Source organism: Papaver somniferum, chromosome 1, assembly GCF_003573695.1.
Source record: "Papaver somniferum cultivar HN1 chromosome 1, ASM357369v1, whole genome shotgun sequence".
NCBI classification, from domain to species: Eukaryota; Viridiplantae; Streptophyta; class Magnoliopsida; order Ranunculales; family Papaveraceae; genus Papaver; species Papaver somniferum.
The window spans coordinates 234,879,164-234,903,229 of NC_039358.1; the positions used below are offsets into that span (position 1 = coordinate 234,879,164).

The window sequence follows — 24,066 nt, forward strand, 5'->3', positions numbered from 1 at the left end:
AACTAGTTTTGGCTAGGATGTCTTTTGTTTTCTTTCAAGTGAGACCTATAAAACTTCATGCATTTGCTCTGTTTATTTGGTTATGTTTTAGATTAGCTTTTACTTTGTTTGGATATTAGCTATCTTCCATAGATATTGTTTTTGGATGTTTTGAGTATTGGATATTTGATTCAATGTTATCAATAAATGGTAGTGTTAGTGTCGTTAGCTTGCCTTGCTCTATTTTTACGATTTTATGGTTTTTCTATCTGGATTTTAACAGGTGAAGAAGACAAAGTTTGTCGATGAGATCCTCCTGAAGAAATGAGGAAACAAGTTTAACTGAAGGGTATATTGGGCATCTCAGGTCATCCTAAATCTGCCACATGTCAGTTAACACCAGTTAACTTGTAACTGGATGGAAATCTTTGTAACGGGATTAATTTGTAAGTTTTGAAAAAAACGGGATTATTTTGTAAACAACTTAAGAAACTGGGACATATGTGTAAATGACCCTAGTATTAATTAAGATGCGCTTTACATGAAATGACATAATCATGTAATTATTTTGAGGATGCAATCTGTTTTTAAGTTGCTACCACTGACACAGCAGTGACCATAATGCTGAAAGCAAATGGCTGATAGCCCATGTAGGACTATTAGAATGAGCATCCAATCCATTATCAATTGGCGATCAATATCGCAATCATAGGAGAACAGATACAACATACTCTAAATTGCGTCGTCCAATGTGGGACTAATTAATACACTTAACTTAACCTCAAGATTACTTCAAGGCTCAAGCTGAAAAAATCCGCCGTTGTTTAATGCCATTTTCTACTTCTTCAAATCAACAAGTCGGCCTCATTGAAGAATCCGTATTGGGCCTGACTTGTTTAATATGAACTGTTTTTTGGGGACCATGGTTATTTTGGGGACCATGGTTTTATTTTGGGTAAAGACATTAGAAGTAATTCTAGGTCACCACTTATCTAGATATTTATATTAATACCTAAATTACGCTCTTGATTAATTTTTTGGTAATGATTAGTTAGTGTTAGTTAGTGTTAACAATAGTTAGTGTAGTGATTAGTAAAATGATTAAGTTAAAGATAATTAATGAGATTAAAAAATCAGATGATTTTTTTTTAAAAAGAAGCAGAATTATTGAGAGATTAAAGTTGGAGAAAATGAAGAAGGAAAACATGAAAAACAAAGGATTTTACCAACCACAACCGAAGGAAGAGTATTTGGGTACCCAGGTATGTTTCAAATTTCGATAATGTTGGTTGAATTGCTCCAAATTTTCAAAAAATGTAAATTTTTAAGGTAGATTTGGGCTTGTTCGGTTACCTTATGTGAAGAACAGGTTACCGAACTCATCTGAAAGTGTAGTTCGGTTACCTTTTCCATATACGCAGGTTACCGAACTCGTTCTTTAATGGAGGTTTTTAGTTGTTCGGTTACCTTTTCCATACACGCAGGTTACCAAACTTTGTTTATAGGACTTACAGAGTAATGTTCGGTTGGTTCTCAAACTTTAACCCAACAACATATCTAACCGAACTCCACATGTATGCAATTAGTGAAGAGTTCGGTTTGTCAAGATTTTTGCGAACAAACCAAACATATTGGAACAAGTTCGGTTAAATTGAAACTCAATATAGTAGGCAAAATAACACAGTTCGGTTACATTGGAAAAAAAATATCTTTTTGGAATATAAGTAGAGTTCGGTTACTAGATAGTTTAGAAATTTTTGCGAACCAACCGAACAAGGTAGGTAAAGTTCGGTTATATCATAACTCAACATAATAGGAAAAATAACACAGTTCGGTTACATTGTTTTTTTTTTTTTTTTTTTGGTATTATGGGTAGAGTTCGGTTACTAACTAGTTTTAGAATTTTTTGCGAACCAACCGAACTCGGAGTTCGGTTATGAAAAATTAAATTCGTGATAACCGAAGTGTTCTTCGTGTTCTTGGTTTCAGAATGTTCGGTTACAAAACTAGTTTTTTCAAAACTATTCTTAACCGAACATGTCACTTTAACATCCATTTAAACCATATTTTGATGATTTCTACTCAATTTTCCTATCCAAAAACGAATTAACAAGATTGATGGGTTTTTCAATCGAACGAGGAACGTCAAGGAAAGAGAGAAGAAGAAGAGAATAAACTTTTTTTCAAAACTAAAAATTTTTCGATTGCTCTTTTGATTTTGATTTTGATTTTGGTTAATAAATTCATTTAGATTAGATGTATATGATTAGATTTATATAATTATTAAGTTAGTTTTAATTTAAATTAAAGTAAAGGATAAATGAGTATTTACCTAACTTTGGGACACCCCTTATAAGTATAGGGAGGTTGGCCTAATAAGACCATGGTCCCCAAAAAAAAACCATGGTCCCTAAAAAATCGTTCTTTATATTTGCAAGCAGTTTTGACTTATCCAACAAGATTAATATTGCCTTGCATGATCTGTTCCAATTTAGCTATTAACGAGACATAGACGATATTAACGAGAAGATGCAGCAGTTATAAACCGTATGCAGATGTACAAGCAGGATGGAGCTGGTGTTGAGATCAAAATCGAGGAAATTGACTAATCTGGGGTTTGTTTTCTACTGTTATTTTTAACCCGAGGAATACTGTAGAATTAGCTAGACGTTTGATTGACTGCCAGTTGGAAGCTTCAGCAGATGGTTATTATTGAGAGTTGAGACACTAGCATAGGCTTGAGATAGAACTACACAGATATCAGAGCTTCGCGGTATAGACAGTTTATAGCTTGCATCACATGTTATGTGCAGCTGTGATTGCTTCACCTTTTGTTATGAGTCTACGTACTGATATCTTCTTATACAACAAAACCATTAATGCAAAGAACATCCAATTCTAACTAGGATTACAAATGAATAGTGCCTCTTTGAGTTCGCTTAATGCGTTATCTTTCAAACTCTCCCAATGCTTGCATCAAGAACTATGAGATTATACTGTTTCCGGACAGGAGTCGGTCTAGCAAAAGCTATAGTGACACTCAGGACATAAGGTCCAACAATCCTAGTTCACTAGATTTAATCTGAGTATAAAACTGCCTTTTCTTTTAATCTAGACTAGATCTCACATTAGTGTACAACCACTCCAAGCGGCGCAGCCATAACCTCCTCCTCCTCCTCCCTTAAACACTAGGTGGAATCGGTATTGGGCCAAATCCAGGCCCGTCATCAATATATAATACAATAATACCATTGTTTATTACACGTGTTATTAAAGGATAATCCCACATCGGGTATTAAAAATTTGAGGGTCTACTACATAATCAATTGGCGATTCCATCTTATCAACCAACCGGCAGTGGTATGAGTTGGTTCGAGAAAGGCTAAGCCTGAGCCAGGCCATGCCCAAAGCAATGCGCACCAATGCCAGCACAGGCGGCCAAAGGTGGGTACCCTTCCCTGGTCTTGGCCGGCCGGCCAGAGAGGTTAGCCTCCTCCTGTGCAACGCAATGCGCACCAATGCACTAGCGCAGTGGTTAGCCGGATAGCCAAGTATACACCATACCTTGCTGGTTGGTTTTTGTTGCCAATGCTAAGGAAAAAAACGCTCGATGCTTAGGGAGTGCTGCTTGTTTTACTGTTGCTGCAGAGCCATTCCCACTTTCTGTGATACATGTACACGGATCTCCACGCATATCATTGAACACCTGACTTTTCTTTACGCACCATCCCAGTTAAGACTGACAATCTTTCTTTCTCTTACAACTTCGTACTCACTTCCATCCAACTCCAAGATCTTCTTTTCCAGAATAAGTAATCCTTTTTGTTCGATCATGATGGCCGCTTTTACTGACGAGCAGTTGGTACCCGGCTGCGTTAGGGTTTCTGTTTGACCCAATTTTTGGGATATAAACTACACCACGTTACCATTGACTAGTTTAACATTAATATGAAGACGCCCATTATATAAAATTACCAGCACTCGTATGGGTGCCTATATAAAGAACATGCGGGCCAACTACCATTTTATACACCTCTGGAGACCAAGAAGAACAAATTCTCTTGTTTATACAATTCTTCAATCATATATACGCATTTACACAAAATGGTTGGTTCAACATTTTCTCTTGTTTTTTTTACTCAAATTCTCTTACTGGGATGACCATTATAACATGAAACAAAAAAATATTCTGCCACTCAGAAAAAAATGTATGAAACATGAATAGCATGATCCTTTCACATGCTAGAAGTGCAACTTACATGCTAGAACTGGTCCATCCCTCCCTGTCAACAAAGACTAAGCATATTGGTAGTATAGTGATAGGCAAGAACTCGTCTTTATAAAATCATGCTCAACAATAGAAACAGTCTTCTTTACATGGAGGCAACAATACGTTGCTCTGAATCAAGATAATCACTTGACTCATCCATCAGACTACCAAAACCATTAACTACTCATGGTACTATAGATCTTTTTCAGACAAACAAAACCACAAACTGCAAAGAACATCCGATTCTAACTAGGCTTACAAATGAAATGTAAGTTAGAGTTTGAGTTAGGAATCCGCGCACATGCTTAATGCGTTATCTTTCAAACATGCTGCATATATTGGACCATATAGCCTTCACAGTGAAGAATCCTGGAACTTTACACTGCCACCCGAAAATTTTCTAAACAAGAATTTAAAAGCCAAATATAGATCGCTCCACCACTGTTTTTCTTTTGTCACACCATTATTAAAGAACATAGTCAAGAGTTAGAATGAGCTTGATAAAGCAGAGAAAGATTGACGAAAACTTAAGAGAAACTGTATACTAATCCAAATATGTTGACACTCTACTGGAAATTGTTACCCTAGTAAATTACAATGTCTCACTGCAATACCTCCAGACTTTTAATTTTATCGGTTGAGAAAGTGTTTACTAACAATGAAACAACAGAATCACTTGGCATAAATTTTCTTTCACGCATCTTGCATAGATATTGCAGAGCCTTCTGAGTATCATTTCGTTTAAGAAAACCCTTAATGAGGATATCATAGGTTCTCGAATTTGGTAAACAACCTTTCTCTTCCATTTCACTATTAATCTTTCAGCCTCCAAGAACATCCTGTTATGAAAGAGGCTATCCATCATTGTGTTATATGTTATTACATTAGGAACTAATCCTTCTTTTGGAATCTTATTAAACAGTTTTCTTGCATCTTCCAACTTGCCAGCTTGACAAAAACCATGTATAAGAATAGCATACATGTAAATATCAGGTAAGATACCAGTAGTTTTCATGGACTCAAATAATACTATTGCTTCCCCAATCTTTCCATTCTTGCATAGTCCATTTAACACCGTACTATATGTAAATTTATTTGGATTTTGACCACAAGATTGCATCTCATTAAACAAACTCTGCGCTGTTTCAAATCTTCCATCACGGTATAGTCCCCGCAACAATGTAGTATAAACAACAGTTGTTACTTGCAATCCATTTTGTTTCATTTTCTTAAATAGCTGCACAGCTTCATCCAGCTTTCGAGTCTTGCAATACCCATCAATTAACACATTGTAGTTGAACTCATTTGGGTCTAGGCCCCTGTGGACCATCGAGTCAAAAAGCTTCACTGCATCTTGCAACCGACCTGCCAAACACAGACCATTCATCATTGAACTATAAGTAATCTGATTAGGTTGTATGTTTAACTTGTCCATCAATTCAAATAACCCCCAAGCATCCTCCGTCATCCCATCTTTACAATGAGAATCTATTAATATGTTAAAGGTTATTGTATCAGGTAAGATCTCTCGATCCATCATTTCATCAAAATATCTTGTTGCTTCTTTCCAACGACCATGTAGGCAAAAACCGTGAATCATACCCTTATAGGTTGCCATATTTCCTGAGATTCCTTTACCAACCATCTCATCAAAGATTCTCCTTGCTTCAGTCAAGCGGCCTGAATTGCAAAGACCTTTGATCAAAGAATTGTAAACAACACACATCCGGCACAACATAAAAATCTCCAAGCATTTCAGAGAAGAGAACCAAAGCTTCATCAACTAAATCTCCTTTGCAAAGAGTATCTATAATCACAATATACGACACGACATCTGGTCTGCATTTCCATCTCGACATGTCGTTTTTCAACCGAAGAGCAAGACCCACTTCACCAGTTCTACACAGCCCATGTATAATAGTATTACATGTAACTGCAGTAGGTTGAATACCTGTGTCAGTCATTTTACCAAACACTTCAAAAGCAAAAATCTTTTCTTCTGAGCACAACCCCTTAATCAGTGTATTGAAAGTGATTGTATCCGGATGATAACCTCTCTTAGTAATCTCTCCAAGTAAACAAAACCCATGATTCATTTGGCCTAGTTTACAACAGCAATTAATGACAGTGTTGATTGTAGAAACATCAGGTTTTATCCCAACCAAAATCATCTTCTTATATAACAAAATGACATCTGAATGACACTTGATTTTGGATAATGATCCTAATACATGATTAAATGTACTTGTAGATGGTAAAGGCCTTTCTAGAATCAATTGATCAAAGTATTTCAAACCATCACCAAGCTTCTTGATCCTTCCTGATTTACACTCATCCCTCACGAAACGCTCAAGTTGTGATATTCTATTATTATTAGTACCATAATAATTATGGACATGCCGATAATTTGAGAAGACTCTACTCGTAAGCAGCAACACTTTCTTATGCCCAGAGCAACACTTTCTCATCCTTTCTTTCCTTCTTCTTCTATCGAAACATCAAACTTTAGTTTTCTGGTACTTTAACTTTATGAAGGCACCCTAATATAATACCAGCACACATTTGGTGCCTACATTATAAACAAGAAATTGCTTTTGATAGGCATTTTTGTTTTTACAGAGTGTTGATGTTTTTTTGTAGGACTTCAGTCTTCATGAAGTTGGAGATCATCAATGGTTCGAGAAGAAGATTCACTGGATGGGAACCCGAAAAACGTAACAACTAGTACTACTAATTTGAAGCTTGGGAACTACAATGGTACTAGGGATGAAGAGCAAGAATGCGATATATTTAATGGTCAATGGGTACTAAAGGAAGAAGCTAGGGAACCATATTATCCTCCTGGTGCTTGTCCATTTATTGGGTTGTCATCTAAATAACAGACCAGATGATGGTTACTTGAAATTGCAATGGAAACCCAATGGTTGCAATATCTTAAGGTAACTTTATTTTAAGTCTTGCAAATTTTTTAGAGCGCGCAAAACGATCTAAAAACTTGTTGATTTTTGCAGGTTAAATGCAAGTGATTTCTCAGAGCGAATGAGAGGAAAAATAATGGTATTTGCGGGGGATTCACTGAATAGGAATAATTTCAATACCTAGAACAATACGCATTCCATATATGACAGAATCTATGCAGTCATTTTTTATGCTCATCAGCCTCATTTCACCACAAAGTTCAAAAACCATTATGCTGTACGTACAACATCATCATCGATCCACGCCTTACGTGTGTGCAAACTTTTGCGTACTGTTCATCGCTTATGCCCGCCACAAGGGTCTTGTTGGGACATAGTTGAAAAAACCTCCTACGTGAAGGAAAGGTATCAGCAGTTCATGGGAGGCAACGTTTGACGACATAATTCAGTTCTAATCTTCCGCATCAACTTTACTTAGACTTGGAACACTAGAAAATAAATCACATAACTGTTCAGACTTTTTTCTGTCGATTATTTATTAAACTCTGATCGAAAGGTGTAATGTGCTTCGTTTTGAATATCTCTTATGATTTTCATGTATAAACCCAAGTTTACTTCACAACAGTAACGAAAAGGAGATTACATAATTAATACAAACATGCATATCCAAATTAATGATACAGTCAGCTCGTAAGTCATTAGTCATGCAAAGGCTTCTTCTTCTCGTTCTTCTAACTACGTTGGGGATAACATACGATTCCCATTGGATTCTCTTTCGGAATTTTTGCTCCAGATAAAAGACCGTCGGTCTAGGTAAAGATTAATGTACGTAACACAAAGTGGAAAAAGAATTTAAACTGGAAAAAAGAATGGAACATAAAGTGGTGTAACATATCATAATTATCGCTCATAGAACAGAGTTAATAGACATTCTCCCGAAGTAAACCAGATAAGTAGATAACAATTAATTGTATGGAAAAACTGAATGTTAAAAACAACGTATAAAGAATGAGCTAGGTTATCAAAAGTCAAACAAAAGGGAATTCGTCATCTAGGGGGAACCCGAGATGAGCTTCTGTGCAGCAGCATTGTCTGGGAGTGCTGGAATGGCTCCTTTCCTAGTTGTACAGATTGCGCCACAAGCATTAGCCATTCTTAGAGCTTCTCTCAGTTTACTTTCGTCTTCCAGAATTGAAGAATCTTTTGCAGCAGAGCAAAGTAATGAACCAACAAAAGCATCACCAGCTCCTGTGGTATCCACGGTGTTTACCGAGAATCCTTCCACGGCTCCCCTGAAGTGCTTTGTGAAGTATCTGCACCCTTTCTCCCCATCAGTTACTAACAGCAATTTCAAACCCTCGTACCAGAGTGACAAAACGTTCTTCTCATCTGCCGCATCTCCTTGGGTTAGGAATTCTACCTCGTCGTCGCTGACCTTGATAACATCAGCGCTAGACCATATGCTCTTGATACCCTCACGACAAGCTTCAGCAGAAGGCCAGAGTGGTTCCCTTACATTAGGATCATAAGAAAGTAAAGCACCAGCCTCCCTCGCAGCTTCATGGCAGCCATGTGTGCGGATCGACATGGTTCGGTGATCAAGCTATAAGAAACCATAGTGAAAGATTTTAGCTTGTTTGATCAAACCCATGTTAGATCAGAATCTTTCAGCATCATGTCAGCGCTCGGGTTTCTGTAGAACATGAACTCCCTTTCACCATCTTTTTTCAATGTTACAAAAGCAAGTGCTGTTCTCGCGTCCTTATCAAGCAAACACCTTCGCTGTTCACCCCATTTCATTCAACAATCAACCAACATATGTCCAAATTCATCTTCTCCAAACTTGCCAATGAAGAAAGAAGAACCACCAAGCTTAGTAATAGCGCAAGCAACATTGGCAGGAGCACCACCGGGGAGTGAGAAAACACAGCTGATTCAGCTAGTGATACACCGGATTCGTTTGGCACGAAATCAATTAACATCTCACCAAAACACACAATCTCTGACGATGATGACTTCGACATGTTTTTATCTTGAGAGAATTTATCTGAGATTTTATAGAACAATAAAAGAATAGCTAGCTAGAGACGAAAGACAAGAAAATTCAAGTGATTAAGAATGATATGATCGGAGGATGGGCTTAGGGGTTATTTATAGGGATAAAACATATCCGAGTTAGATAAGAGTTAGAATTAGTCCATTCAACCTATTCCCTATTAGGATTCTATACATTAATATTGCTAATAAGGTCATAATAAACAAAATCCTATCGTGCAATGGTTTCTGAGGAATGGACGCAATGGGGAAGGATGTGTTTATTGTGTTCATGACAGTATTGTATGAAATAATTCATAGTTGAAAAACCTCCTACGTAAAGGAACGGTGGCAGCAGTTCATGGAAGGCAACATATATTTGACGACATCATTCAGCATTAACGTTAATCTTGAGATCATCAACTTTGACATGGAACACTAGAAAATAAATCACATAATTAATATAGTTTATGAAGGGAGTTGTCCCACGTAACAAATTCTACAAATCTATTCTTATTTCTTCTGTCGATTATATTAGATTCTGATTGAAAGGCTTAATTAGTGTGATTCATAACATAATTAATACAAGCATGCATATCCAAATTAATGATGCAGACAGCTCGTAAGTCATGCAAAGGTTTTTCTTCTCGTTCATCAAACTGCTCGGAACTTTTTTAGTAGAGTTTTTCGATTCTAAATCCGAAATAATTTTCTAAAGCTTTTTACAGCATTTTCTCGATCAAGCCCATTCATAAGAGCGATATATATCCTTTTCCTGCTTACTTTTATTTGAGGATGGAATTTCTCGACTCCAAGTCAGAAAATGCTTTTCTCTAGAGCTTGCTTCTCAGCCTTCTCTCGATTTAAATCATTGATAACAGAAATCTATCATTTTCTCTTTTTTCACTTTATCTTTGATGCAAGAGATTTTGGATTCCAAGTCAGAAATCATTTTTCCAAAACTTGTTTCGTTACCTTTTCTCGATCCAAATCATTGATAAGAGAGATTTTATCATCTTTCCTTTTTGAGTTTTTCTTTGAGAGCGAATTCTCTTTCTAAATCACAAATGCTCTGTCCATAACTTGTTCTCAATTCTTTTCTCGGTTAGATCATTCATAAGAGATATCTATCCTTTCTCTTTTTTCACTTTATCTTTGAGTATGGAGATTTTCCAGTATAGTCTGAATGTTTTATCTAATGCATCATGCCCCTCATCCTTTGCTTCAAGTCGGTTATGTTGTCGGCCTCGTCCTGATGATCTACCATTGATAAAAGATGCGTCGTTACCGTTGTTCTTCTTCTTCACTGCAGCTCCACGAACACATTTCTTGATTCGAGCCGGAGGGAAGTGTTATTTACAGAGTTGTCTCTCAAACCTTTTCTCGTTCCAAATCATGAGGAGACAAATTTTAGCAATCTTTTCTTTTTGTAGTTATCTATTAGAGTTGAAATTGTAGCTTCTAAGCTTCAACTTCTTTTTGTAGACCTTGCTTCTCAACCTGTTCCCGACCCAGTTCATTCACTAGAGCGCTTGTCATCTTCTTTCATTTGTGATTCTTCTTTGAGTCTGGATATTGTTGCTTCTAAGTCGGAGTTGGTTTTTTCCAGACCTTGTTTCTCAGTTTTCCCGATCCAAATCATCGTTTTGCCTTTGCCAAATCAGCATTCAGAGTAGTATTTCGGCTTCTAAATCACATACTATTTTCTCTAGTGCTTGTTTTTCTAATTTCTCGATTCAAGTCATTCATAAGGACGACCTTATCATCCTTTTCCCTTTTGACTTCATCAATGAGAGCGGCATTATTTGCTTCTAGGACATTAATGCTTTCTGATAGAGCTTGCTTTTCAATCTTTTCTTTATCCAGACTATTGATAAGTGAGATCTTGTCATCCTTCTCTCGCTGTACTTCGTCATTAAGAGTGGCATTGGCGGCTTTTAGGCTAGAAACGATTTTCTCCAAAGCTTGTTTCTCCGACTTCTCTTTATCTCGTGCTTTGATACATGCAGCCAAATCTTTCGCTAATTTGTCTTCCTTAGGACTGGATTCCACTGGAGCAGAACCTTGATCTCCCATGTACTGAACATCCCGAAATGGAGCTGGTCGAAGAGGTAGACCATAGTTAGTCAGGTTTACTACATCATGTGACCAGAAATAAACACACTCGACCAGGTTGGGCTTGAAAGTTTTATCTCGAGGATAGGTTATGGTAACCACCAAACCCTGACAATTTACTCTAATGTCATTTCTGAACAGAAAGTCCCCCAAAGCTTCAAAATCGCTCTTACTCCATGGAAAAGAGTTGTCAATCAAAGAGAGATAATTCTGATTTGTTATACTCCCTTCGTAAGTGAACTCTTTAAATGGAAAAGGGCTGCCTAATTTTTTCTTAAGCCTATATAAACGAGGCTCACCTGTAACATAACTCAAAAACAACTCAGGATCCTTCCACCAAGACATAGTTCCTACTACCTAGAGGAGAATGAGAAAAATAGATTGTGGTCGAGAGTTTCGATTAGAAGTTTAGAACTAGCTGTCTAGCTTGAGAAAGAATTGAAAGAAATGAATGAGAGGAATTTTATCTCTAGATTGACAGCTAAAGAACAACAACTTTGACAGGATATATATGACACATATAGTGATTATGCGAGTATGAAGAGTTGAAGAGGTGTCTAGCGAAATAACAACATCTTTGAGAAAGAAGACAACAAGTACATAAGAAAATGTGAAAGATTATGAAGGCGGAATGTAAACAGCATATACATTATTTAATTGACAGGTAAGGAATAAAGTACATTATGACGTGATTCTTTTCTTCTTCTGTGTAGTCTGAATATACTTGAATCAATCAAAATGTACTGGAATAAGGATACAATCTTGCCTTGAAAGCAAAAAGAGTTATACATTGCTTGATTGTTGCATTTGAGGCACATTCGTACAATATATAACTTGTGGTATAAGATGAGGAATAATATAAAGCATTTACACTTTTATCTTTAAATGAAGCAAGTATTTCTTTATGTTTGTTTATGATAATAGGAGAGCCACTGTTTTTTACTGAATATTTGCAAGTGTCCGCAACTAAGATCCAGTGTTATTCTGATATCATTTTGTTGTATAAGAAAATGACTTTTGTTGGAGTAAACCCTAACATATTTACATTCAACATTTTGATTAATTGCTGTTGTCAATCGGGAAAAGTTGATCATGGGTTTTGTTTGCTTGGAGAGATATTAAAGAGAGGTTATAATCCTGATATAGTCACTTTCAATACACTGATTAAAGGGTTGTGTCTTCAAGATAAGATTGAACAAGCCTTTGAAGTTTTTGGTAAAATGACTCAGACAGGTATTCAACCTGATGTTTTCACATGTAATATTCTAATACATGGGATTTGCACAACTGGTGAAGTGGATGGTGTTGGGTTCAATAATCAAAAACAAGGAAAAAATCAAATAAGCAAAAATTATTGATACTTAGCTCCTTTATAGTGGAAGTGATCTATTTGATGAAACAGACGAGCTCCCCAAATCCACGCAACAGCAACAAGGCAAAACTTTGGAAAAACAGAGTGTGTCACGTGTTCAACACGTTGCCCTTAAGACATTGGCGCCCGGCTACACTCAAGAGTGATATTATAACCCTCACAGGACGGATATCTCCAGGATAAAACACCCTACTACACCTACTACTAGCATATGTAGTAGATGCTCAAACTTGAGCTTGGCAACTCTGTAGTAGATGCTCAAACTTGAGCTTGGCAACTCCGAAAAAACCGTTAAGAAAAATTGCGAACGCTTAAGAAACGCTATAAAATATTTTCCTTTTAAAGATCCCTCTAAAATATAGAGCAACCCCTTTCCCATAGATTTACAAAAGTAGTGAATTTGTTTATATAATTGACAAAAACAACTTAAGAAGAGGAACTGCCCGATGTGGGACTAAAAGGTTTATATAGTCTCTTAAAACTACTAAAAAAACAGAAACTACACAATGTGGGACTAATAAGTTTCATTCACAAAGAAAACAAAATTAAATTTATTTAGTTAAAAACCTTAAAACAACAATTAATTAATATTGTTTCCAACAATCCCCCACATGAATGAAAACCTCAATAAAACATGAAAGTACAGATAGATCTTGGTAAATCAACATCCCAATCTCACGACCCAAACATACTGAACAGATATACGGATCGTGCAAGTGTTGAAACATACTAGTCCTTTCTACGTCCTCTCCCTTACACAACAGTGTGTTGACCCCAGGGTCATACTATGGATTGCAAAAATCATATAGTATAGAGAGCTTTCATCTTTAGTTCCTCACATGTGAGACTAAAGGTTCCTTTCACCAAAGTCAAAAAGCATGAACTAGTGAACCCTTAGTGATCCTTAGGTCCTAAGTTCCAGTAATACCAAAACCATTAAAATGAAAATCACATAAAAAAGCGCAGGAAATACCATTTTAGGCATAGGTGTCCATGAGGTCTTGAACCTTTGCTTAGTGAGATATTATCGGAATTACTTGCTAGAGACAGTGAACTATGTCTTGAACTGCTAGCGTTTGATGTAATTCGCGATAACAACCACGGATGATATCTCCAAGGGTGCTGCCAAGCTCGTGCCGTTTTGTCCAATTTGGCTCTGGACATATCATGTTTCTCAGAATGTTCTAGATAATCAAAGCTTATATTCTCATAGGAAGCGTCCCCACTTCCTCATTCAGATAGGTGAGTTTCCATCAAGAGTGTTGCTGCTACACCCCACTTCAATCTTAAATTGAAACTATATAACTCATTAAGACTTTTTAAAAGTCATCCTTCACATGCAGTCACACTATCACGTCTACATCATAGGGAAGGGACAGATAATGAAATTCTATGATAGTGTTTACCTTTACCGACCACCAATTAGTTGTCTCATTCGAAAACTTGATCTTGAGATCTCCAGTCAGCAAAGTTGAGTATCCTTCATGGCAAGTTAATTTATGAGCTTAAGTCCCATCACCCTCGATGAATTTTTAACCATCTCTTTGGATAAACCTTTCGTCAAAGGTTGCGCGATATTCTCCTTGGACTTTATCCAATCAATGGAAATAACGCCGATTGAGATTAGTTATTTTTATCTTTAGCTATTATATCTTGCCTAACACAATGTATAGATATAGCTGGCACAACCCTATGCCAGAGAGGAATGTCTTCTAAAAAGCATCTTAGACACTCGACCCCCTCTCGTGATTTATCTAACGCAATACTCTCAGATTCCATAATGAACTGATCAATATATGTTTGTTTGGAAATCTTCCAAAAACAAACCCTCATGCTAGAGTGAAAACATATCCACTCGTAGACTTATACTCCTCTGAGTCAACTATCCATTTTTCATCACAAAGTCCCTCAAGGACAACAAGATACCTTTCATAAATCAAATAAAAGGTAATAGAGTATTTTAGGTACCATAATACTCTCTTTAGTGCATTTGAATGCTCTTGCTATGGACTACAAGTATATCTACTTAACTTACTCACAATATAGGCAATGTCTGGACTCTTACAGTTCATTAAATTCATCAGGCATACCATAACTCTTGAGTATTCAAGTTAAGATACTCCATTACCCTTATTTTTCTTGAGTCTACAAGAAGAATCGTATGGAGTAAAAGCAGGCTTACAATCAGATTGATTGTATCTCTTAAGCACAAATTCAACATAACGAGAATGAATAAGACTATAAATGTTTGATTATCTTCTAATCCTCATCTCTAAGATTACATCAAAAGGTCCTAAGTCTTTCAAGTCAACGTTCTCATTCATTGTATGTTTTTAGTGGAATTAATCACATCTATGTTTGTATCAAGTATAAGCATATCATCAACATACAAGCATACAGTCACACAGGCATCCTTAACAAGTTACTTGTAAATATACTTGTCAGATTCATTAACTTAAATCCACTACACAATATCACATGATCAAAATTTTCCATGTCACTGTTTACGTGCTTATTTTATAAACCATACAAAGATTTGTTCAACTTACAAACTTTGTCTTCATAACCTTTCACTACAAAGTCCTCAGGTTGGTCTATGTAAATTTTTTTTTATCTAATTCACGGTTTTAGGAAAGCTTTCTTAACATCCATCAGATGTATCTCCAAGTTGCTTATGGCAGCAATATCAATTAGCATCTCAACATAAGTAATTCTCGTCACAAGTGAATAAGAATCAAGGAAATTTACGCCTTCTTTTAGTTTATAGACTTTAGCTACCAACTTAGCCTAATATTTTTCCACACTTTCATATATCTAATGTTTCCTCTTAAAGATTCATTTACATCTCATGGTCTTACTCCCTAGAGGAAAACTAGCAAGCTCCCAAGTCTGGTTCCGACGGACTAAGTCCATTTCACTAAATAAAGCTTCTTACCAGAATGGGGTTTCAGTAGATATCAAGATTTCTTTACAAGTCTGGGGCTCAGACTAAGCTAGGAAAGTTATGAAGTCGGTTTCATAAGAATTCTCAAATCTAATTGTTTTACTTCTCTTAGGCTCAACCTTAACTTCATCTTCCTTTAAGATAAGTTCTGACTATTTGAAAATAAATCTAGGGGATCAACAACACATCTCTAGTGAGGTACATGATTAAGAATAAACATGTTCAAAGAACTCAACATCCCTAGATTCCGCAATAAAATTTACACCAAAGTAAGAAAAAATAAGAACACACAACCAAAAATCTATATGTAGAAGTATACTCAGCATACTCTATATAAAGACACAATCGACATTTTTGGTTTCTATCTTGTTCTTTTAGGAAGAGGAATGACAATCTTAGTCAAACACCCCCACACTTTGACGTATGCATAAGAAGGTTTTCTATCTTTCCATAAAGCATATGGAGTTTCATCTGATACTTAAAAGGGTACCCTATTCAGGATATACTAGCTAAGAGGACTGCCTCCCCCCACAAGGCCGCAGATAATCCTGAACTAATCAACATGACAATTATCATCTTTTTAAGGATATAGTTTTTATGTTCACGGCTTCTAATCGGTTTTCAACTTCAAGTTTATACATCTTAAGGCTTCTAAGGAATCATCCTTATCCCTAAGAAAGTATACAAGATAGTACCTCGTAGAATCATCTACGAAAGTTATAAACCATCTTTTACCACAGTGGTTTTGGGTTGAACTCATGTCAACTAGGCCTAACTGAATTAATTCTAAAGGCTTAGAATTACTATGAACATTTGTGCTAGAAGGTTTTATAGCATATTTTCATTCTTCACAGATTTCACTTTTGTGTTCAAAATCCAAACTAAATTTGGGTACGCAGCCTATGATAGCCAGTTCAGTATTGACTTATAGGTTTACGGTTCCAAGTCTACCACGTAAAACAATAAATCACACAAAGAAAGCACAAGAATCAACTATGTTCACATCATTAGTTTTTCAGTTAAGCTTGTATAGACCCAAAGTCTTATAACTCTTGCCTAAAAAATCAGTGCCTAGTTACAAAAAGTTTTCCAGATTCAATTAAAATTTTAAATCTTTAACCATCTATAACAGAACAAGATACAAGATTCTTTCATATGCTCGGAACATGAAAACTTCATTTAATGTGAGAATATTACAGATATGAACTTCTACTCGACCTTTTCCTTTTATGCAACCTCTGTTGCAGATGGGTTACTCAAAAAGAGTTTCTTGACATCCCCTATCCTCTAATAGGAGGTGAACAAGTCTCTGTTTCAATAAACATTCTCGGTGGCTCCAGAGTCCACCAACTGGTCTCTCACATTGGTTACTAAAATAACTTCTGACATCATGCCACTAAACTTGTTCTAGTTTGTTTCAACTAAATTAGCTTTAACTTTCTTCTTATTAAGGTTTCTATGTTGTCTACAATTTATTTCCGCGTGGCCAGGAATTTTACAAACATAACAATCACCCTTAATTAAAGTAATGCCAGATTCAGTTTTACGAAACATACCTTTCTTCTGAAGACTACGCTTAGAATTGTTTGATGTTCTCGCCTTTGTCAGCTTTGGAAGACTTGTGTTCATCCACAGGCTCCTGGTATCCATGTCCCTTTCCAATTTCTTCGTTTATACTTTGACCACAGACACGGTAATTTCCCAATCACCTAATACACCACATTTCACAAACCTTAGTTCCGAATAGAAAAATAAAATATGAGTTTTGAAGATAACATCTAGATCTACAAACTTCGTTTGAACCACCATATCAAAAAACTCATGGTTAACTCATAAAAACTACTTTAGTTAACAACAAATTTCTGCCCGTCAAAATTTTTCAGGAACGTTTCTCTGTTTTGTAAAATATCAAACAAATACTTTTACAACTACAAAAAATCTGATATTTTACGTGGGTAACTATCAGGATGTCCACTACATTGTGTCGAAAGGGTTCAAAGAAGTTCCTTCTAGGTTGAGAGATAAATTCGAAACTCTATAGCTGACCAAAAAATCGTTTTTTGTTTTTCACTCCATAACTAACGTCCAAGATTATTACAAACTCTAATGTCTTAAGATTGTTGGGTGCAATAATCAAAAACAAGGAAAAAATCAAATAAGCAAAAGTTACTGATACTTAGCTCATTTATAGTGGAAGTGATCTATTTGATGAAACATACGAGCTCCCCAAATCCCCGCAACAACAACAAGGCAAAACTTTGGAAAAACAGAGTGTGTCACGTGTTCAACACGTTGCCCTTAAGACATTGGCGCCCGGCTACACTCAAGAGTGATATTATAACCCTCACAGGACGGATATCTCCAGGATAAAACACCCTACTACACCTACTACTAGCATATGTAGTAGATGCTCAAACTTGAGCTTGGCAACTCTGTAGTAGATGCTCAAACTTGAGCTTGGCAACTCCGAAAAAACCGTTAAGAAAAATTGCGAACGCTTAAGAAACGCTATAAAATATTTTCCTTTTAAAGATCCCTCTAAAATATAGAGCAACCCCTTTCCCATAGATTTACAAAAGTAGTGAATTTGTTTATATAATTGACAAAAACAACTTAAGAAGAGGAACTTCCCGATGTGGGACTAAAAGGTTTATATAGTCTCTTAAAACTACTAAACAAAACGGAAACTCTACAATGTGGGACTAATAAGTTTCATTCACAAAGAAAACAAAATTAAATTTATTTAGTTAAAAACCTTAAAAAAAACAATTAATTAATATTGTTTCCAACAAATGGTGCTCTTCAGCTTAAAAACAAGATGGTGAAATGGAACTGCAGACCTGATGTTGTCTCGTATTCTGTGATTATAGACGCATATTGCAAAGGAGGTTTAGTTGACGAAGCTTTGGTTCTTTTCTCTGAAATGCTTAGAGATTTGAATGTATATCCTCTATGAAAAATATTTAAAAATTGGAGTAATTATTTATGTGTTGATTCCAAAGCAATGATAAATTAGAGAGAATTTGGGTAAAATAGTAAAACTATCATCTATTTTGGAACAAAAAAAGTAAAGTAGAACGGAGGGAGTAATGTTAAATGCTCTCGTCAAGAATAGAGAATTGGAGGAGGCAATAAAATTATTTGAATCCTTGGAGAGACCTGGTATCTTAGTTGATATTGACATGTACAACATTCTTATTCATGGTTTGTGTCAGGCTGGCAGGTTGGCAGATGCAAGGAAACTGTTCAATGAGATTTCGAAAAAAAGATTCCTAAAGAAAGATCTGTGTGTAACATATAACACAATGATCGGAGGGCTGTTTTCTAATAAGATGTTCTTGGAGGCTGACAAACTAATCATTGAAATGAAAGAGGAAGGTTGTTTTCCAAATTCTAGAACATATGATACCATCATCAATTGTTTTCTCAGAGGAAAAGAGACTGTTAAGGCATTGCAATTTCTTCGCAAGATGCGAGCAAGAAACTTTCCACCAAGTGATTCTATTATTTGTTATTTGGTAAACACTGTCTCTGCAGATGAGCTAAAAAGTCTTTAGTTCTTTTTTTTTCTTTTTCTGTTATTGTGGAGGTAGCTGAATCTCTATCAGCTATCAACATATATTTGGATGAGTTTATGGTTTCTTATGGTTTCAAATTTTCAAAATATTAAGCAAATAACATTGTATCCCCTCTCTTGGATCACATCCATTCTTTGCCAGCCCAAACTTTCTTCCCATTTATGCTCATGGGAGCAGTTTCTCTCCCTTGCATGATTGCGAGGACTGGGATCTCAGAGCAGAAAACAACCGATGCCCACAGTGGCTTCTCATTTTCGGGAACTTGCTGCATTGTGACTTTCTCGATACACCGGTCTCCAAACGATCTGCAATGTGAAGTGAATTAATTAATTTGGTGACTAAGATGACACATAATATACACAAATTTTAACAGTAGTTAATTGTTGAATAAGATTACCTCTCTAGATAATTTTCCAGTTCCCTTTGTTGAACCGGATTTTCCCGGTAAAACGTAAAGAATATACCGCGTTTGATTTCTGGAATATATTCTTCCTTAGCGAGCGGTGTGTGGTTTGGAATATTCATTGGTGCGGAAGATGCAGAACCACCATAAAACATCAACGATGAAGGTGTGAAGACCGGATACACTGCGATGTCGACACCATCGGTACTCTTCAAACCATATAACGGCTTTCCAACAACACATGGTGCTTGTTGTGGGTAGTGATATGGAAACGAACGGGCATCATGCTGATCCGGCAGTAGAGGCTGAACGTTCAATTCCGCAAAGCTCATCCCAGACACCTCTCGGATGATGTCATCAAATGCGATAGCAAATGATTCGGACACGGTCGCATTCACTTTGCTCAAGACATCCATCCTGTTCCTGTATACCAATGCAGAGTTTATGGGTTTTCCCCCCATTAATTCCTGGGTTAATGGCATATCGGACACATTAGCTGACGGTAAAGGCGGTGTAATTGATTCAAGCCATCCAAAGCAGAGAGAAGCTTCATCCATGATCATGTTAACAACCTTATCATGGGTCCTCAGAAGCTTCTTGACTAGATTCGGGAACCCCATTCCTTCGAGAAAAATCCATAATGCTATAGCCTCCATGCATACAACAAGTTCCCGAGCATTGTCCACAGCTAGCCTTCTATATAGCACTCTTGCATCTGAATAGAAGTTTTTTATATCCTCCGCGGTGACATTATCAGCCATTATGCTAGCAGATGGGATTGAGATATGGATGAAGTGAAGTGATGTATGGAATATGGATAATGGGTCGACTGATTGTGCGGATGATAAGTAAGGCTAAGGGTGTGGAATTGGTGTTTGGGGTTTGGCTCATTTTATAACCACTATTGTGACTCTTGGATATGTCTCTTGCCAAGAGGAGCGACTCTCGGTGAGAAAAAAGAAAAAAACAAAAGATATGTGCTTGTTCAGTTTAGGACACAACGTTTGATTTCTCAAGTTTAAAAAATTGTGCTTCTTCAGTTTGAGACACAACGTTTGGTTCCTAAAGTTTGAAGTATTCGTTTGGTTCGTAACGTAGGGGTTTGCATGCCACGAACGGTTTTATAATTTTTCTCCATAGGTGTTTGTTTTTTTTGCCAACTCGGTCGTGGCTCGAAACGAGTCAGATATCGGACACTTAGTTTTTCAGTTTGAGTCAGATCTGACTCACGAGCTTACTCGAACATTATTTTTAACTAGGACCCATTTGATTCAGGAATAAAATTCTCCGACTCTTGGAACCAAATCACTTACTATATTCTTGAGTCAATTGAATCAGATCTGACTCAAAAAAACAAACACATTGAGTTAGTTCAGATGAGACCGGTAATTTCAGCTCAATTAGACAAATCAGATTATGATGAGTTAGACCCAAAAAAACATGATGGTAAACCCTTGGTGGTCTGAGTCAGCCAAGTTACGGAATGGCTGACTCAACTCTTTGTGATTGCGCATTTGCATAACAAATTGCAGGCGAAGTGGCAAACAACCAAACAAGAGATGCATAAATAAAAAGGTGTAGACATTTGGGCTTGGGTTACACATTCATATGAAAAATCAGATCACAACGTGTTTGAGGAACGATTTTTTTGGGGACCATGGTTTTTTTGGGGACCATGATTTTATTTTGGGTAAAGACATTAGGAGTAATTCTAGGTCATCCATATCTAGTTATTTATTTAATATCTAATTTACCCTCTTAATTAATTTAGGTTATGATTAGTGAAATGATTTAGTTAAAAACAATTAGTGAGATTAAATTAAAAGATGAGTTTATTATTAGTTGAGTAGAATTATTGTGAGAGTAGAGTTAGAGAAGATGAAGGAGAAAAACATGGAAAATAAAAAAAAAAATTCCAATTCACCCCCTTTGAGTATTCAAGTGATGAAAACTCATCTGATTCTTCATCTCCATCCTCTCCTAGAATATTTGTTAATCTTCAAAATGATCCGGATTTGGCTTATTTCTTAGATGGTGATTGTATTCTTCCCCAAAATGAAACTCAAGATGAAAATGATGGATTTTATCAACCACAGTCGGAGGAAGAGTATTTGGGTGAACAGGTATGCTCCAAACTTAGATAATGTATGTTGAATTGGTAAAAACTTCCCCAAAAATGTAAATCTTTGAACTGGATTTTGCACAATTCGGTTACTTTATATGAAGAACATGTAACCGAACTGTTCTGAAGGTGTAGTTCGGTTGCCTTGTGAGATGAATAAGTAACCGAACTCATTTGAAGATGTAGTCCGGTTACTTTATCCAAACACGCAGGTTACCGAACTCCACATTAATGGAAGTTCTGAGATGCAGTGTTATGTTCGGTTGGTTCGCAATATATGTCAAAAAAACAACATCATATCTTATATACTAATATATATAGAAAAGAACAATATATGTCAAAATATAATAAAATGACTGAGAAATCTAAATCTTGACGGTTAAGATTGAACCGTACCTTTGTTGCAAAGATCTTGGCAGCCCATGAGTTTTTGTAGCCCATCAATACCTCCCCGCCATCTCTTGGAGTACCATATGTTGGATTCTTTGGCGGAAAACACAAATCCTTACGAGGAATGTACGAATATTTAGCACAAGGCTTTTTAGGCGTATTTCTAGGTCTGTTTACCACTATGTCTGCTTGTTCCTCTTCTTCTTCCTCTTCATCCGAGCCCTCCTCTGATTCATCATCATACTTATCTCCATCCCTGTCTCTGCCTTCCTCATCTTTTTCACCCTCATCATCGCCACCCTCATTTCCTCCTCCTTGAGCTAGTTCATCTTCTCCACCTTGATTATGTTCTTGACTGCTCATCTCTTCCACGATCTCTTCATTAACTTGTTGGATTACGTTGTCAACACTATCTCTATTGACACCATCTTGGATGACAACACCCGATAATGACCCACCTCCATACTTAGCATTTTTGGTTCCACGCTTATCGGCACCTAGGTGTTTTGGGCCTCTAGGCGTGGGAGTTCTCAAATCTTCCGGTAATGGTTGGTTAGATTTCTTACCTTTAACACTAAACAAAAAAACAAAAGAAATAAGGAATAATTCACGAAAAAAAAAACCAACTCAAGAAAAAAAAATCGTGTTCCAGGGTAGAGTTCGGTTACCCAATTATTTTTTCGAGAAAACCGAAATCCACATATATATGTAAATAGCCAAGAGTTCGGTTTGTCAAAGTTTTTTGCGAACAAACCGAACATATTGGAACAAGTTCGGTTATATGGGTACTAAACATATAGGGAAAAAAAGAACAGTTCGGTTACATGGCCAATTTTATTTTTTTTTGTAATAAGGGTACAGTTCGGTTACATGGCAGTTTTAAACATTTATGCGAAATAACCGAACAAAGGTGCTAGAGTTCGGTAGTGTGGGTACTAGAAATTTTGGGAAAAATCAAACAGTTCGGTTACATGGATTTTTTTCCTATTTTTGGTAATATGGCTATAGTTCGGTTACATGGCAGTTCAACAATTTTTTTGCGAAACAACCGAACTCACGAGTTCGGTAACCTAGTTTTCAATCCTATAAAACCGAACTATTCTTCGTGTTCTTCGTTTCATGGAGTTCAGTTAAGAAACTAGGGCAACAATAAAAGACGCTCTAACCGAACTAAACACTGTAACTTCAATTTGAACCCTATTTTGATGATTTCTAATCAATTGGATCGATGAAAATCAAATTAAAAGAAATGGGTTTCTCAGGAAATACCTGCGAATCGGTCCCATGGAAGAATCAGGCTTCTTACCGCGTCTATTATACTGGATTATGGATTCACTTGGCTCTTCCACTTCTTTATGAATCTCAAAATCACTTGGCTGATTTGCTAGATGTCCTAATGGGGGACCTGTTCCTAGGAGTCTTTTGGTTTTCTTTCGAAGAACCATTCTTATAGTCGATTGATTAATCGACGATGAAAATTTTATGAATCGACGATTAATCGATGAAGATGACGTTGAAATGGGGAAGAAGAGAAGAACAAGAGGGAGAATAGTTTTCTCCTCAAAACTGTTTTTTTTTTTCCTTTTTTTGGGTTTAGTTTAGGTTTTGAATTAGGTTTAGTTTAGGTTTTGTTTTAGATTAAATTAGAGGCAGTTATTAAGTTAGGGTTAATTTTAATTAGGGCCAAATTAGTAATTTCATGATTTTAGGACATCCCTTAGAATTGTAGAGTAGCTGGATTAATAGGACTATGGTCCCCCCAAAAAAACCATGGTCCCTAGAAAATCGTTCATTATTAATAGATTTCAACAAATTCTGGTCACATGGTTACTTATTGAAAGAACGATTTTTTGGGGACCATGGTTTTAATTTGGGTAAAGACATTAGAAGTAAATCTAGGTCACCCCTTATCTGGATATTTATATTAATACCTAAATTACC

The 24,066-nt window shown here is 36.4% G+C and overlaps 2 protein-coding genes and 1 pseudogene across 2 annotated transcripts; all 3 read right to left on the bottom strand.

The window, feature by feature from the left end:
• Nucleotides 1-4,562: 4,562 nt before the first annotated feature.
• On the bottom strand, nt 4,563-5,975 carry LOC113272867 (pentatricopeptide repeat-containing protein At1g63130, mitochondrial-like). Its single transcript, XM_026522661.1, has 2 exons — nt 5,043-5,975; nt 4,563-4,631 (listed from the first exon to the last, which is right to left on the bottom strand). The coding sequence occupies exons 1-2, from the start codon at nt 5,973-5,975 to the stop codon at nt 4,563-4,565; spliced, it is 1,002 nt and encodes a 333-aa protein (XP_026378446.1).
• Nucleotides 5,976-8,218: 2,243 nt separating this feature from the next.
• LOC113272870 lies at nt 8,219-9,191 on the bottom strand (annotated as a pseudogene).
• A 10,140-nt stretch (nt 9,192-19,331) lies between these two features.
• Nucleotides 19,332-20,374, bottom strand: LOC113272880. The gene is made up of 2 exons (XM_026522674.1): nt 19,608-20,374; nt 19,332-19,515 (listed from the first exon to the last, which is right to left on the bottom strand). Exons 1-2 carry the CDS (start codon nt 20,372-20,374, stop codon nt 19,332-19,334), a joined length of 951 nt encoding a protein of 316 aa, XP_026378459.1.
• Nucleotides 20,375-24,066: the final 3,692 nt, after the last annotated feature.